Raw genomic sequence first — 16,481 nt, 5'->3', positions numbered from 1 at the left:
TTCTGTTAACAAGGACATTCCCTTATATAACCATAATACGATGATCAATTCAACAAATTTAACATTGATACCATACTATTAATATACATTTTGTATTTAAAATTTTTCCAGCTTTTCCAATAATACCCTTGGTAATCATTCACTTTTTTTTCTGATCAAGGATCCAATCTAGAATCATACATGGCATCTAGTTATCTCGTTTTTCTTGATCTAGAACAGTTCCTTGTCCCTTCTTTGTCATTTGTGACTTTTGACCTGTTTCCACAAAGGATTAGATGGGAATATAATACTAAGGAATATGGGACTACTTTTCTAGGAGTATGTGTGTATTTTTAAAAAATGTGGGAATAGGGCAATGTTGAATGCAAAGAAATGAAGTTCCAATATTGGAGTATAATACTGTGTCTGCAACAGATTCACCTCTCTCAAAATGCAGCAGAGAAACCTACAAGGTCTTAGTAGAGAACAGTTCAAGAAGAGTCTCCAGGTAGGGAGGCCTGGTCTAGGTGCGACTTAAACTCCTTCCTTCTTGATTTTATATTCATCTTGAGGATTCCTTATTTTGATACCAGGAGAACAATGCTCCTTCTTTACAACCCTGACTGCAGGAAGTGTTTGGGAATAATAATATCTTCTTTGCTGGGTCATTGGGAGGAGATGAGCCAATGTATGTAAAGCATCCGGCATAATGTGTGACTCAGAGAAGGTGCTCAGTGAACAGTGGGCTTTAATGATATCATTTCCTTAGTTTAACTCAATTCAACTTAGCTAAAAAAATTGGCATTAAAAAGCTTAACCAAATATTAATGGGAATTAAAGGGAAATTATTACAGAAGTCACAAGAAGCAAAAGAAGTTAGGATTACAAGACACTAGTTCTTGACCTTAGTCCCAAGTGGTCTTTGCAATCCCTTGGGTGCATTACATGCCTTTCTGCTGTGTAAGCGCCTGGTCTCTGTGTACCAGAGTTGCTATTACTTCCTATTACATGAATTTAGCTTCCTGGGTAACTAATTGTTTTCCAGTCAAGTCCAGAAGCCCACATTGCAATACTCCTACCATCTAATAATGACAGTAAGAGAAACTCATATGTTAATATGTGTATAGGACTTCACGTTTACATATTTTCCCTCACTTGCACCATTTCATTTAATCTACTCAACAAACTTGAGGGGAGCTATTATTGCTACCATGACTCTTATAGAGTCAGGTAAGCTGAGGTACAGAGAGGTGTATCGCCTGATCAAGTTCACTGTCTAGCACATTTGAGACTCAGACCCAAGCTCTTTCTCCTATATTCCAATGCTCACATGCCCACTTCCCTGCCAAACTCCCTTCAGTTTTAATTTTTGGAAAGAAAGGAACACCGTATTCACATCCGGTCAGCTGAAGTCAGAGCCATGGTGGCTGACACTCCTGAATCAGCCCAAACTCAATGTAGGTTACCATCTGGGAAATTCCGTGTCTCCGATGTCCACCTCAGCTTATAATGCCTGAGCCAAATAATAGACACAAAAACGTTGGGACATGGGTGGGGGTGATGTCAGTCTAGATCAGGGAAACCTCATAGGAGAAAGGATTTGAGTGAGGGAACCCTTTTGTTTTCCTGTGGCAGATTGGTTGGCCACCCTGACAGCTGATCTCACCCACCTTCTCTCTTGCTGTCATTCAGCACGGAGGCTGAAAAAGCCAGATGCTGTCTTCCAGCCTCCTTCTCACACAGAGATGGCCATGAGGCACAGTTTTGGCCAATGAGACACAAGCAAGAGTTTGCAGAGAAAGGTTTCTGGGAAAGCTCAGAGCCTTCCTGGGAGCCCCTAAGTGTAGCAAAGCAGAAATCTAGAAGGAGCCAGTGTTCTTGCTGACTTCATTGATCTGCTGCACCAGCCCTGGGCTTGTTTACTTCTGGATTTGGAAGAGGAGCAAGCATGTATTTATTTGAGCAGCTGTGTGGTGTCTTTTTACCTGCATCCCAAAGCATCACTAACATGCAAAGGGCTTACTGTGCCCAGGGCAGCCCTGGTGAGAGGGGCTCTCTCTCAGTTTAGAGAGGCTACGAGAGTCACTTCTGCTTCTCTCTCTGCTCTCCGTTTATGTTCCATTTGCCTTCACTTGAGCTGCCCAGGGCCCACCCAAACCTGCCTAGCATATATAGTTCCAGAAAGACCCACACAGGACCCTAGTGCGTGACAGATAGCTCCACAGTGACTGTCTACATAGCAACTGCCCCTGGCAAATCCCCGCAAAGGAGACTGGATAGGCAGCAGCATCCCAGAGTTCCTCCTGAAGGCCCGCGATAACACAGTAGCTCATGTTTGAGTGTCAGACACTTTACTGTATCTATGAGTCATACGTTTGTAGCTTGTGACTGCTCCAGGAAAAAAAAGAAATCTGATCTCCCACTTTACAGGTCAGGAAACTGAGACCCAGAGGTGTTAGATGGTTTTGTAGATGACACAGCAAAGCAGGCCTGTTTGACTCTAAGAAGGATGCCCTTCTCACTTCAGTGAGCTGGTGGCAGGTGGAAGGTGGCTTTTCTCCTCCCTGGACGTCCTCTCCTACATAATAGGATGCTAAACCCTTTCACATGAAGGGAAAGGTAAGCCCTAGGAGTGCAAAAAGATGTATTTGCATTAAAATAGAGTAGGTGAATGTCTAAGTGTTGTACTTTGAGGTATAGTGAAAAAGAACCTGAATCTAAAACTTAAATGAAATAAAATCATCCCCCTCTGGGAGCTTAATGTCTGAAATTCTACCTATAGAGCCACTTGTTTGAGTTAAATGTTGTCCTTACACCTTTACCCCCCTTTAAAATAAAAATATCATAGGGAGAAACATCATAGTGCCAAGTTACTATTAGTTTTCTCTCTTCTGCCAAAGGATGTTACCAGGGCAGCCTAAGAAGCACTGAATAAATGTTTCCTCAAATTCTCAGTTTTGCCTGGCATTTATACTGTACTCTTAAAAAGTTGGATTTGGGTAATTGAGTTATATGTTCTTTGTAATTAGGTATTTGACGTTGGCCATGTCTGTTTAACTTCACTTATCTGAAAAACAGAGAATAATATTACTCCTTGCCATAGAGTTGTCAAGAGGATTACCTATGAGAGTGTTTTACAGCTATTCGACACAGTAGCTGGCAAACGATAAATACTTTGTAAGTGTTAGACATAAATTTCTATAAACATCCAAAGTACAGTAGCTAGAGGAGCTGCCACAGCCCCATGAGGACCTAGACTTTGCTCTGATAAAGGCAAGCACGGTGGGTGGAGAGCAGGTGGCCTGACTTCCTCCCAGCTGCTGGGTGGCTCAAGGCACAAGGGCCAGCTGTGTGCTAAAGGGAATCAGATCCCCAGGCTTCCTCTAGGTAACAAAGAGAATGCAAAACGAGGAGTGCAGCACATCCTCTGAGGCTGGTAGGAAAATCGACAGACTCTGTCTTGGCAGTAGGCCCTTTTCTTGCCACATCTCTTCTCCACCAGGTCTCAAAGAACTCAGTCAGCAACTCCCTTTTATGACTTTTAAAAAAGTACCTTTTCGTAGTGCTTTCAACCACTGACTTCGGCTCTCTTCATTTGATGCATACACATAGAGAAGCCCATCTTTATAGACAATCTGGAAAGGAAAATGTTTGGTGCGTTTCCATGTAACTGTGTTATAGTTCACTCTGGTGCAACTACAAAATTTTTGGTATTCAAAAGAAACATTGAGTTTTATTACATGATATACATTGGCTCTGAATTAGATTTTTAAAATTTTAGTTATTTTTATCCTCTCAATATATTTTATATTTATACCCCTCAATATATTTTATCCCAGATATGTTTACACTTCAGAAAACCACAGCAATGAGGCATCTAGCAGCAAATATGGAGGTCTCAGCAGGAATGCCCCGAGCAATGGAGAATTATAAAAGTATAAGATCTTAGACATTACAGATGTCTTAGGAGTGTTCTGGTCCATCCACCAACCAACCCAGTGAATGACTCTCTTTGTAGCCTACTGCAAAGTGTTTATCTGCTCTATTCTGGAAAATATCTCAGGGAGGGGATGTCCTTTACTTTTGTTATGCCATCCTGGCATAAATTTCCTTTCATTCTGATCATTATATAGCTCATGCTTATGTTGAGTTAACATGTGACTCCCTTCGGTCATGTCCCACCTTGGGAGTCCCCAATATAAACAGTTTTCTATTTTTTAAGACACCTGGTGAGATGTGTGAACATTCTAATGTCTTGCCCAGATCCTTCTCTAGTTTATCCAGCTTTTGTGGGTAAACAATACATTCCATTTATGCTCTTTTCTAGATAGTTTAACATTTTTATTCCCTTTCAACTCTACAAAAATATATGATTATGCCCGCTGCAAGTGAGGAAACAAACTCAGAGGTTGAGAATATTTGTGGGGCATCACAGCCAGTATACTTCTGAGTATTCCATGCCACGGTGATATTCATTTTGAAGCTTCTGCCATGAGCACATACTCCCCTGGTTTCTCCCAACTGAGTAATGTTCTTTTTTTTTTTAAGTTGGAAGTATGGGTTGTTCACTGACTGGATTATTTGATTTTATTTCATTTTTGGCCACTGTTCCCTCATATTAGCATAGGGTAATCTGACCATTGGAAGGACAGTCCGTCTGTCTTTAGAGCAGATAGATAAGTATTCCTAATATAATAAAAGTAGGGAAGCTGTTAGATCAAGCCATTTCCACCTGTACTATAGGCACAGTCTTCACAGCAGGCCAGTGTTTGAAATACTTGAGGGTAAAATTCTAACTCCTTAGCATGCCGTGCAATGCCATTCATGATATGGCCTGGCCTACCTTTCCAGACTCATCTATCACTTTCACTGGGCTGCTTAATTCTAAGCACCATCTGGATCTCTCTAAACATGCCATACTGTTCCACCTACCAGTGCCTTGACATCTGCTATTTCTTTGGCTTTGCTGCCCTCCTGTTTTTGCTGGGCTAAACCCCATTGTTTTTCCCAACCCAAGTGTCACCTCCAACAGAAAGTCTCCTTGACCTCCTGGAGTGAGGAGTGCAGCTTCTGGTTTCTGGGACACCATGGATACGCTGCCGTTTTCATCTTAACGCTCTGTGAATGCCTTGGGGACAGGGATGGCATTTTATTCCTGACAGTATGCCCAGTACCTTGCAGTGTAATGGAAATGCTCTACAATTTTGGATAAAAGAGATCATCAGACCCCAAGGCAAGTCAGACCACTAAGGCTTACACTCATCTATCTTTCTCTCCCTCTAGGGAAGGGAGCTTGGTGGATCGAATTTTAGTAAACTGCCCAACTCCCATCTGGGGATGTTACAAATTCAGAGAGAGAGGTTGAGAATGCTGTCTATGGTTACATAAATACAAGCATATGCTATCATCTTAATGAACCATTTTGCAATGTCTTTATTTATCCCCCCAATACTGAGTTCGTAGTAGAAAATACTAAAAGAACAGCCATCCATCCAATGGAATGTTACCTTTCCCCTTACCTGAAATGGGTACTGTCTCTCCACAGGGGTCTGCTCCTCAAGATTAACTTTCTCCACACATCTGATTTTCTTAATCTCAATCGATCCTTTTCTGCTGCCTCTTTTCTGAATTAAAAGGAAAATATAAGATGCCTTATGTGATACACAGTGGTGCACAAAGAAATGCATAAAATTAAGGTTACGCTTAGGAGGGAGATTGTGAGATGACATGAGCATGTGAAAATGAGCATAATAATAAAAATTCAATGACAACATAATATATTTTTCGAGTGTGGACATAAACTTAATTAAATTCCCCCAAAGCAAGTCTTCAAGCAGCACTTAATTATTTGATAATCTTGAAACACGTTTCAAATCACCTACCATATCTACTCAGTAACATCAAGGTTTAACTCCACAAAGCATTTTCATTTTTCAATTTTATGACAGTATTTCAGTATTTCTACCATGATAGATTTCTCAGCTGCGTATAAATACTCTTATTGCCACCCGGGAGATGCCAGTAGCAAACTGTCTCCCACCTTCAGTGATGACAACCAACCAAAAATGGTCCCAGACATTGCTGAGTGTCTTTTAGGGGGCAAAGTCACCCTCAGTTGAGAATCACTCTTCTAAAGTTACACTTTCCCTTAGTAAAGTTAACCAATGTTTAAAAAATCCTTTATCTTGAATTATGGACTTCACTGGTGGCTCAGACGGTAAAGAATCTGCCTGCAATGCAGGAGACCTGGGTTCGATCCCTGGGTGGGAAAGATCCCCTGGAGGAGCAAATTGCTACACACTCCAGTATTTTTGCCTGGGAAATTCCATGGACAGAGGAGCCTGGCAGGTTACAGTCCATGGGGTCGCTAAGAGTCAGAAACCACTGAGTGACTAACACTGATATCCTGAATTAATTATAACGTGGTTAAGAAAAGATAACGCAATAAGAGCACAAGTTGGTTTTTACTGTACAAGCTGAGAAATCTGTTTCCTTATATTAAGCACTTTGTGGAGACTTAAAAATAAGTAGTATAAAAACAATGGACTAAATAAGAGTCTTACCATTTTGTCATAGTCATAGTAGGAGAGGTGTGTTTTGGTTAAAACAAAAAGTCGCTCTTTGTAATTATTGGGTGACATTTTCTTCTTTTGCTGTGACCTTTTGAGGAGAAGTTCTTCTAGAATGGATTTTGTGTCCATATTGTCGTCCTAAATAAAAGAAAATGATTAAAATGAATGTTAGCAGCATCTGGCTAGGTTCTCTTTTAGCTTTCATAATTTTTATTCAACTATTTCTTAACTATTGTTAAGTAGTATTGTTGTTCAGTCACTAAGTCATGTCCGACTCTTTGCGACCCCATGGACTCCAGCACACCAGGCTTCTCTGTCCTTTCATTATCTTCCAGAGTTTGCTCAGATTCATGTCCTCTGAGTCGGTGATGCTGTCTAACCATCTCAACCTCTGCTGCCCTCTTAATTTAAAAAAATTAGATTTAGAACTACAGAGGAAAATGCAATGAAGCATGCTCTTAAATGCACACATACCTGAACTTTTTCCCTACTGCCTTGGCTATGACTTGTATAAATATGTTGATTTTTAATATCATTTTTATGTGTGCTCATCCCCCACTTTGGATCATACATTCACCGCCTCACACTACCCTCCAGACCACCACATCAAAATTCTCCTTTTTCCTTAAGTATTCTACGGACATTTGTTGAATTAAATTGATTATCATCCAATATCATTGGATGAAATTTTAAAAATTTCAACTCCTGACAGTTCACCATGTTTGAAGTAACTGATCAACTGAAATTTCCCTCCACTAATGGGGTCAATTGTTGGACGAAACTATCCAAACCACTGTGAGACTCTGGTATTGTTGGTAAATGACACCACAACCCCTGGACATGATCAATCTTTAGCATAAAGGACATGGGCACAATTTTCACTATTTCTGAGCATTACACTTTTTCAAAAGTTATCAAGACAGATGTAAAAAACTGAAAGAATCGGTGCTTCATAAACTAAAAATACTCTTGCTTTTTCTTCCAGAACTGCATAAAACATTAAAAGTTAAGCTATTTCTGGAAAATGAATGCATTCATTTTCTGATTCTACTAAGATTTTTGCTTCAACCCTCTGTCTGATACCAGGTCTGGTAATGAAAAGGAATGCTAAGTAGTCAGTCACAAGAGAACAACTTCCCTATGTTCTTCTCTGCTTTGTGAAATCACATGGTTCTTAGCAGTAAGATGCCCAATCATTACTATCTGTCTTTGTTTACTGATAATCTGAAGGTAATTAACATTACTCACCTTAATTTCGATAGAGCCGAAGAAGTGTGCTTCTATGTCTTTAACTCTCAAGCTCTAGGCAAAAAGTCACTGCTCTGAGGCACCCCACTCATATTCCTTCTGGCTATGCCAGGGTCATGCATTAAAAAGAAGGTATTTGCATCCAATTCATCACTTGATCAGGAAGCAGCCACACAGACATTGCTCTGTCTGGATGGAGGCAGATGCCAAGTGAACCCATCCAATCACTAATGGGCACGGCCCTGGAGTATGATGGGCCCGCTGTGGTAGGGGAGTGGAAGAAAGGGAGACTGAGAAACTCAACTTAACATTGAATAAACTCTCTCAGGCCCAGACAGCTCCCCTCCTGACATAGGCCACGTCACTCTAAAAATGGGAATCAAGCAACTCAGCTTTTATCATTTATCATACATGGATCAGGCGACTATTTATGAATCACTCTAACGTTCTCCAAGGGTATTGCTTTTCTCTTAGGCAGAAGTAGTAATCTTACCATTTAATATAGTAAAATCTTTGTCACTTTTTACTTTAAATATTGTTTTATCTGGAAGAAAAGTATAATTCCTTTGAGTGCTATTCTCCATGGTCACTGGTTTGTTTGCCTTGGACTCAAAAATGAGGCAGAGACTGGGGTGCAGTAAACCCAGTCGGACCTGGGAAGGCAGGGATCACATCTTCCTTTCACCTTTGCCTCCCTGATAAACTCTATATACACACACACATGCCTGTTCAGATAAGATTATTTTCTACACCTATAGCCTATGGCTGGAAGAGAATTCACTTGAAGACTTATTGAAACTATGAAGGGTCTACTTTTTGTTAATTATAGTCCGCTTTGGAGGAGCCATATCACACTGGACAGAGGTGTAGGGAAATTTTGCCTTTTAAATTTCTCCATGAAAAATATTAACAAAGCAGAAAGAGAACACTGTGAAAACTCCTGTCAAAGATCTTTTATATCCACACCTGAAACATTCTTCCTCAAAGCAGAGTGGTAGTTAAATATCTGGTAGTTAGTTGAGTACAAAGTTAATGTTGCAACATTTATTTCAGATGCTGAATCAATGTGTAAAATTAAGAGCACTGTTTTAGGGAATTCCCTGGTGGTCTAGTGGTTAAGATTCCATGTTCTCACTGCTGGAGACCAGAGTTCAATTCATGATCAGGGAAATAACATCCTACAAACTCAAAAAAAGAAAGGCACTGTTTTAAAAATGCAAATTCCAATGTCCAAGGTAGTGCACAGCCCTTCCTGGAACTACACGTGATACACATGCTTTTCTGATTATAGAATTTGCATATTCATCACATGAAAGATGGCTTCTTGGGGAATTTTATCTAAAAAATTAGTATGATAAACCACAGAAACCATTGACAAATGAAATTCACAAAGTCTCTTCTGTATATTGAAGGGAAGAAGGACATTGACTAGAAAGGAAGGTACCAAGTCCTTCAGAACATTTTCTAATACAACTCCAAGAGTTTATACACATTGTTGCATCTGATGGAATATAATTTGCCAAATTGTAACAAAAATGTTTATTTCAAATCCTAACCTTTGTGAATTTTTTGGCTTTCATTTTAAAAATCATATGGATATGCGTTTATTCAGCAAAACCAAGAAGTACAGACAAGCAAAAGGAAACTGTTAACATTTTGGTGAATATACCTCTAGATATTTTTTCAAATTACATAGGCAGTTGTTTCTTTTCACGAAAATGAGTTCACATTCTATACATACGTTTCTGTAATCCATGGTTCTCATGTCATAAACACCCAGAGCCACCTGCTTTTGATGTCCTTCAAAGTTCCACTCCCTAAGCTGGACTCCAAGCATCTTAACAAACTTAAAGAGCCCTGTTTGGATGACTCACACTTTTTTCATCTCCCGATCACTTTCTTCTGAGACAAAACCTGCTTCCTGATCAAGTCTGAACCAGCCTTTCTCCTTTTGTTTTCTTCTGTCCCTTCCTTGTACTTCCTTCTTTTCTGAGATTAGCATCGATTCTAAACTGGAGGCATTTCTATGGTGAGGACTAATTTTTAGAAATAGAACGTCTCCCATCTTGTATTAGCACAATAAGTCAACAGGGCTCTGGGACTACTGTTGACTCAGCTACCTCTCCAGTGACTCACAAACTCAGGTCTGCCTACCCACATTTAAGGAAAATCCATTTGGAAAGGTCTAAAAAGAAACTAAACAGAATAAAATTTGATCCTAAAACTAGAAACCAGAAATCTATTTCCATAGAGAAGCTGGTGGGATCTGGCTGGATACTCATATATCAGTACCTACATAGACTAGATGCATCAATTTGCTTACCAAATAGTTCTGGCTGCCTATTTCCATAAACACATGAAACTAGGAAGATTAAAGTGCAGGGGAGGCAGAAAAGAAAAGCTGGAAGAAACTAGTATTTTCTGTAAGGAAGTCAGCAACCATGTGTAGCCTTTAATGCATAAAAGGTGCATGCTGAATTAACCAGATATATATGCATATATATATATATATATAATACAATACACACATGCATACTGTTTTCAGATTCTTTTCCCTTAGAGGTTATTATACAATACTGAGTAGAGTTCCCTGTGCTATACAGTAGGTCCTTGTTGGTTATCTATTTCACATGTATTAGTGTAAGCTGTTAATCCCAAACCCCTAATGTATTCCTCCCCTCCCCTTTCTCCTTTGGTAGCCATAGTTTGTTTTCTGGGTATGTGCACAGCCCGTATTCTTGCCCATAACACCGAGGGTAGAGAAGAATGTTCCAGCTGCGTAATCCTCCTAACCAGAGAACGCTCTAACCTAAACGTAGGGAGTTAGCTACAGGGTATCAAAGGTGCTAGAAACCCTAGAAGTCATTTTTCAGAAGCAACACTGAGCCCAACAGCTTAGGTGACTTAGCCAGAATCGCAGCAGTGTGACCTGAGAAACACAGCCCAGGGAGGCAGGTCACTGGTGTCATGCCTGGGACACTGCCCACCCCTTCGTGGCAATAAATATACTAAAACATCTATGTGTTCAGCTAAACATGTGATAGTCTTGCTTAAGCATTCAGTATGGTAGAACTCGGCATCAATTTCAGTCTTGCCATACCCACACAAGGGACCTTTTATTGGAAATATCAGAAATATGTGACCCATTAAGTAATCTTTCAGCAGGAACCTCCAAAGCACTGTTAAACAGCAAAACTCTAGCCCACATTTTGAAAGTAGATAAGAACATACAACCACAGAAGTTGGAATAAATTCTAAGTGGTGCAGAAGCGGAGCAGGAAGCAGGAAAGGAAAGGAGAAAGGTATGTACAGTTAAATGGGGCCGTCGGATAGTTCCTGAAACCAAAGTGTGTATTTCCTGACTGGCTCAGGATGGTGCCTTTAAAGCTTTAGTTTTTAGAATTGAGAGGTGAAGGTAGCAGTTCCTTACCCTTTTATTTGATTTAGTTATCCTCTTTTACTTTGCATGTCATTTACCTAAAGATTTTGATAGGTGTCAGGATATTAAAATAACACCTAGCGTGGGAAAGCAGTGGGGGAGGGAGGGCAGGGAGAAAGGGGAGACGCTCCAAGTGCAGACTGGGACCCAGAATGGCTAAACCTGGGACAAACTTGATCTTCCACTATTTGCCCAAGGCCAGGCCTGCTCATCTTCCTGCTAAATAACTGAAAAAAAAAAAAAATATGATGCTAGGTTAAATGGGAACAGAAAGCTTAACTCAGAATCAGGTGAAGTAATTGAAAAACATAACCCTTAAGACACTGGCCTGAGACGAATACTGGCTCCACAGAAACTACGCATCTTAGCACTGCGCCTCCTGGGAAGCACCCCGCAGAACCTGCCAGGTCCCCATTTCATGTGACGTTTTGCAGGCAAGAGAAAGTTACAACTGATCTTGGCATGATACGGACAGAAATCCTTTGATAGTGACACTTGAATCCAGCATTTTGAAACACCATACTCTGGTTGCTCCAAAACAAATGTTTGAAAACTATACACTTTGTGAAGCCATTTTTAGACAAAGATGAGAATGCCAGTGTCCTTCCTGTTGGAGCGAATATTTGCTTTAGGTATGAAATTCGTCTTCAGTGCCTCATAGAGCTTTGCTAAACCCTTCCTTCTTTTCAGCAGCCTCTTTCCTTCTGCTCCCTTCCCTCTGCCCAGGACACCCTTCTGGGCACCTTCCTTAGGAGAAAAGCAAAAAGTGCTAAATCCACATCCTAATACCTCGTGCTGAATTTGTTTAACATGTTACACTGCTAAGGATACAGGTTGATATGGACAAAAGCACCAGGCTTCGCTGGGTTCAAAATCCTAGCCCTCTCTCTGTGCAATGTGGCATATTACTTAACCCTGCTAAACCTCAGCTTCCCCATCTGTAAAGGGGGTAAAACGATAACCACCACAAAGGGTGATGAGGAGTCAAGAGAAAATGGCAGTATGATGCCTAGCACCCTAGTAGGTGTTCCAGAAACCTGTACCCCTTCTTCTCATCACTCTGTAGGTGAAATTTTTCAAAAGATCATAGTGAAGTTTAGAAACTGGAGACAGTGAGATGACCTTCAACATAAATTTCAAGCCTTGCCCCTCTTCCGCCAGCACCCCTCCGCCCCGTCCCCCAGGGATAAGAGGTATTGGGGAGAAGAAGATTCCCGTGCCTTCTCTAGTCAACAAGCACCTGCTCTGTGGGTCTGTTACAAGCTTTCAGTCCCAGGACTGGTTACCTTAAAATCAGATTGACTGTGTATTTGTGCCACCAGATTTCTAACAAATCAAAACTTAGATGTTATTCGAAGTGTGGTCCATGGACAGGTAGCATCAACATACCCTGGGAGTTTGTTTTAAATTCACACTCTTAGATCTCACCCCAGCCCCAGTACATCAGAATCTGCATTTTAGCAAGATCCCCAGATGACTTATGTGCACAAGAGAGTTTGAAAAACACTGACCTAGACTACATTATAGTTGTACAACTTCTTTAATCCAATGAAACCATCATGGTCCATGAGAATTTTAAAAATTCTATGAATTTGGCTGCAACTGTGTGGTTCACCTCCCTCCCATCTTCTACCTCCATCTAAGATACCCCAGACCCCTGACTTAGGGAGACTTCAGGAAGCTAAGAACAAATATTCATAGCTAAAATAACATAAAAAAAACACAGATAAATAAAAGAAGGCTTGACTAACATTTCTTTATCTTTTCAGGAGTAGTTATGAAGCCGGTATGAAAAGTCATGGAAGGACCTATAAAGGAAAAGAATCTGAAAAACTATATATATACATATATGTATATGTCTGAATCATTTTACTGCACACTTGAAACTAATACAACATTGTAAATTAACTATAGTTCAATTAAAAAGATAAATAACTAAAGGAAGGAGAAAAAGTCCTGGAAAAGCAATGGCTAAAGAATAGTATGGGGAAAATCAGCAGAGGAAACGACACAAAGCCAGATTGAGGCAATGGTGATGTACACACAACCTGACAGTTTCCATGAACGAGATGTTGAGCTAGGAGGGAATTTCCAGTGAATTTCCTATTGCAGGCCCCTGAATGACATGGTCCCGCCAAAGAGCCCCATCAATGTCACATTCATAATTTTGCAGTGTTTTTCTTAAAGCGCTCCCCGCCTCCCCATCTGTGAACTTCAGGGTCTACAACACCCAGATCCAAACCTATTTTGTAGCCACTTGCCGCGTACACGCACCATTTTGGCTGGTCCTGCTGCCCAGGGCCACGGCTGTGAGGTTGCGCTGCTCTTGCGGGAACACAGCCCCAGCTGTCCTCCTTCCAGCAGCAGCAAGCTGTCTCACATTTTCCCGGCTGCCAAGTCAGAAATGGCCACATCACTCAGTGCCCCCCAAACGTTTATTGTCCTGCAAGGCCTTACACAATCCCACAGGAAACCGCGCTCAACGCTTAGCCAACACTTGTTGACCTGATTGAGTGCAACAAAAACGGAGACAAAAGCATATTTCATACAGGTTCCAACTTTGATAACTACAGCTCCTGCTTTTCCCAGGCAGCTCTCGGGTACATGTGATAACCTGTCTTTGTTTGGAGAGCTCTGTGCTGGAAAGGACGAGAAAATATCTTGGCCAAAGCCTGCTTGTGACGCTGACTCCTCTCACACGAGTCAGGAAACCATGAGGTAACGCCAAAGTGTGCAGAGAATAAACAATGAAAACTAAGCTCAAGAATGGACCCAGGGAGGCTAGAGAGGGTATGAGAGAGCCGGATGGTCAAATGATCAAAAAGAAGCCCATTTCCACAGCTTAAGAAATCCAGAAATGGAATAGAGATGGGTTTGGCTAATGTACCATGCACCAAGAGTGCAATGAAAGAATGTGATTATCACTTGACTGATTTATGATTATCACTCTAATGATTTATGACATCACAACATTTAAATTTTATTTTTTATTACAAATTTTTATTGCAGTATTATTGATTTACAATGCTGTGTTAGTTTCAGGTGTACAGGAGAGAGGAAAGAGGAGACAGGAGACAGAGAGGAGAGACAGAAGACAGGCGTCAGGAGACAGGAAAATATTGCCTGAATATGGCAATAAAGAGAATTTAAAAGGAAAATGGTTTATAATAATAATATTTGCAGTGTGCAAATGCCTAGGCATGGCAGCACGAGAAGACATAATGAAGTCAGATGTTTTCGCCTATTGAAAGTAGGTTGTCTCCTCTCCTCAGTTATGCATACATATATATATTCTTTTTCCAATTCTTTTCCATTGTGGTTTATTACAGGATACTGAGTAGAGTTCTCTGTGCTATACAGTGGGTCCTTGTTGTTTATCTATTTTATATGTAGTAGTGTGTATCTGTTAATCCCAAACTCCTAATTTCTCCCTCCCTGCCTGCCTTTTGGGAACCATAAGATTGTTTTCTATGTCTGTGAGTCACAACATCATGGCTTTACTCACCTTACTATCTTCTCCTGTGCACACTGACTGTATGTAATCAGTAATAAATCTAATGATTTATTTTAGGCTCAGCTATGGACAGCTGGTTCCAAATTGGGAAAGGAGTATGTCAAGGCTGTATCACCATGCTTATTTAACTTATATGCAGAGTACATCATGGGAAATGCTGGGCTGGATGAAGCACAAGCTGGAATCAAGATTGCTGGGAGAAATAGCAATAACCTCAGATATGCAAATGACACCACTCTTATGGCAGAAAGCAAAAAGGAACTAAAGAGCCTCTTGATAAAAGTGAAAGAAGAGAGTGAAAAAGCTGGCTTAAAACTCAACATTGAGAAAACTAAGATCATGGCATCACGTCCCATCACTTCATGGCAAATAGATGGGGAAACAATGGAAACAGTGACAGATTTTATTTTCTTGGGCTCCAAATCACTGCAGATGGTGACTGCAGCCATGAAATTAAAAGACGCTTGCTCCTTGGAAGAAAAGCTATGACGAACCTAGACAGCATATTAAAAAGCAGAGACATTACTTTCCCAACAAAGGTCCATCTAGTCAAATCTATAGTTTTTCCAGTGGTCATGTATGGATGTGAGAGTTGGATTATAAAGAAAGCTAGTGCTGAAGAATTGATGCTTTTGAACTGTGGTGTTGGAGAAGACTCTTGAGAATCCCTTGGACTGCAAGGAGATCCAATCAGTCCATCCTAAAGGAAATCAGTCCTGAATATTCACTGGAAAGACTGATGCTGAAGCTGAAGTTCTAATACTTTGGCCACCTGACGCGAAGAACTGACTCATTGGAAAAGACACTGATGCTGGGAAAGATTGAAGGCGGGAGAAGAAGGGGACGACAGAGGATAAGATGGTTGGATGGCATCACCAACTGGATGGACATGAGTTTGAGCAAGCTCTGGGAGTCGGTGATGGATGGGGAAGCCTGGCATGCTGCAGTCTTTTGAGAACCTGTCTATTAAGCATTCTGTTAGGAGCTAGAGATGCAGCAGTAAATAGAACAGAGACAGGCCAAACCTTCAGGGGACATATGTCTCGTGGAGGAAGGATCACAGTAAAGTTTTAATTACAGTAGAATGTCTGAAAAATATTTCTGTTTGAAACTGGAATTTAGGGAATGACAAAGAGTCCTTTAGAGCAATTTAAAACAGGAGAACTTAATACCCTAACATTAGCAAGGAAGTCACTGATGGACTCCACACAGCTCTCCATCCTCTAGCAATCAAGTAGGAAGTCATTTGAGAAATGGAGGGTGAAGCAGGGTGACTGCAAAGCAACTTAGCCAAATAAATGAATTCTCCCCTCTGCTAATTCATTTCCAGTCCCATGTGGCGATTTGTATTTACTCTGCTGTTTAAACATAGTAGCATGGCTGAAGATCAATTCTAGAATAAAAAGTCAATTTAGGGGAGAGAAGGAGGAAGTGGCAGAACTCTGGAAACACCTAGGCACAATCTCTTAGGATTCTCATCCCTTTTGGAGGGCTTGGAACACTCGAGGGCAGCTGGGAGGAGTGCTTTCCTCTGAGTCAAAATGTCCCAGATTTATTTCTTTATTCTATTCATTCACTTCCTCTGCCACTTTTCCTGAACCTTTCTTGGGCTCTGTATTTTCCATGTCTTTAGTCCAATTTTAACTTGTTGTGGCAACCTGCTATTTCCATTACGTGATTTCATTTGTTTAAATTATGGTCTGTGTTGTCACCTCTACCCAGGAAGACC

At 40.8% G+C, this 16,481-nt stretch overlaps 1 protein-coding gene across 3 annotated transcripts in view; it reads right to left on the bottom strand.

Moving 5' to 3' along the window:
- The window catches only part of BMX (BMX non-receptor tyrosine kinase), a 44,293-nt gene extending 30,642 nt beyond the window's left edge, over positions 1-13,651 (bottom strand). For all 3 annotated transcript variants that reach the window (XM_065915554.1, XM_065915556.1, XM_065915555.1), the window contains exons 1-4: positions 13,513-13,651; positions 6,543-6,689; positions 5,499-5,603; positions 3,533-3,614 (exon numbers count right to left, since the gene is read on the bottom strand). In XM_065915554.1, coding sequence (XP_065771626.1) covers positions 3,533-3,614; positions 5,499-5,603; positions 6,543-6,689; positions 13,513-13,515 — 337 coding nt within the window. In that variant the 5' untranslated portion in view covers positions 13,516-13,651. The remainder of the gene's footprint in view (positions 1-3,532; positions 3,615-5,498; positions 5,604-6,542; positions 6,690-13,512) is intronic.
- Positions 13,652-16,481: the final 2,830 nt, after the last annotated feature.

Source organism: Muntiacus reevesi, chromosome X, assembly GCF_963930625.1.
Source record: "Muntiacus reevesi chromosome X, mMunRee1.1, whole genome shotgun sequence".
Lineage (NCBI taxonomy): Eukaryota > Metazoa > Chordata > Mammalia > Artiodactyla > Cervidae > Muntiacus > Muntiacus reevesi.
Note: the sequence above shows the minus strand (reverse complement) of the source record. Positions and strands in the feature narration are given on the sequence as shown.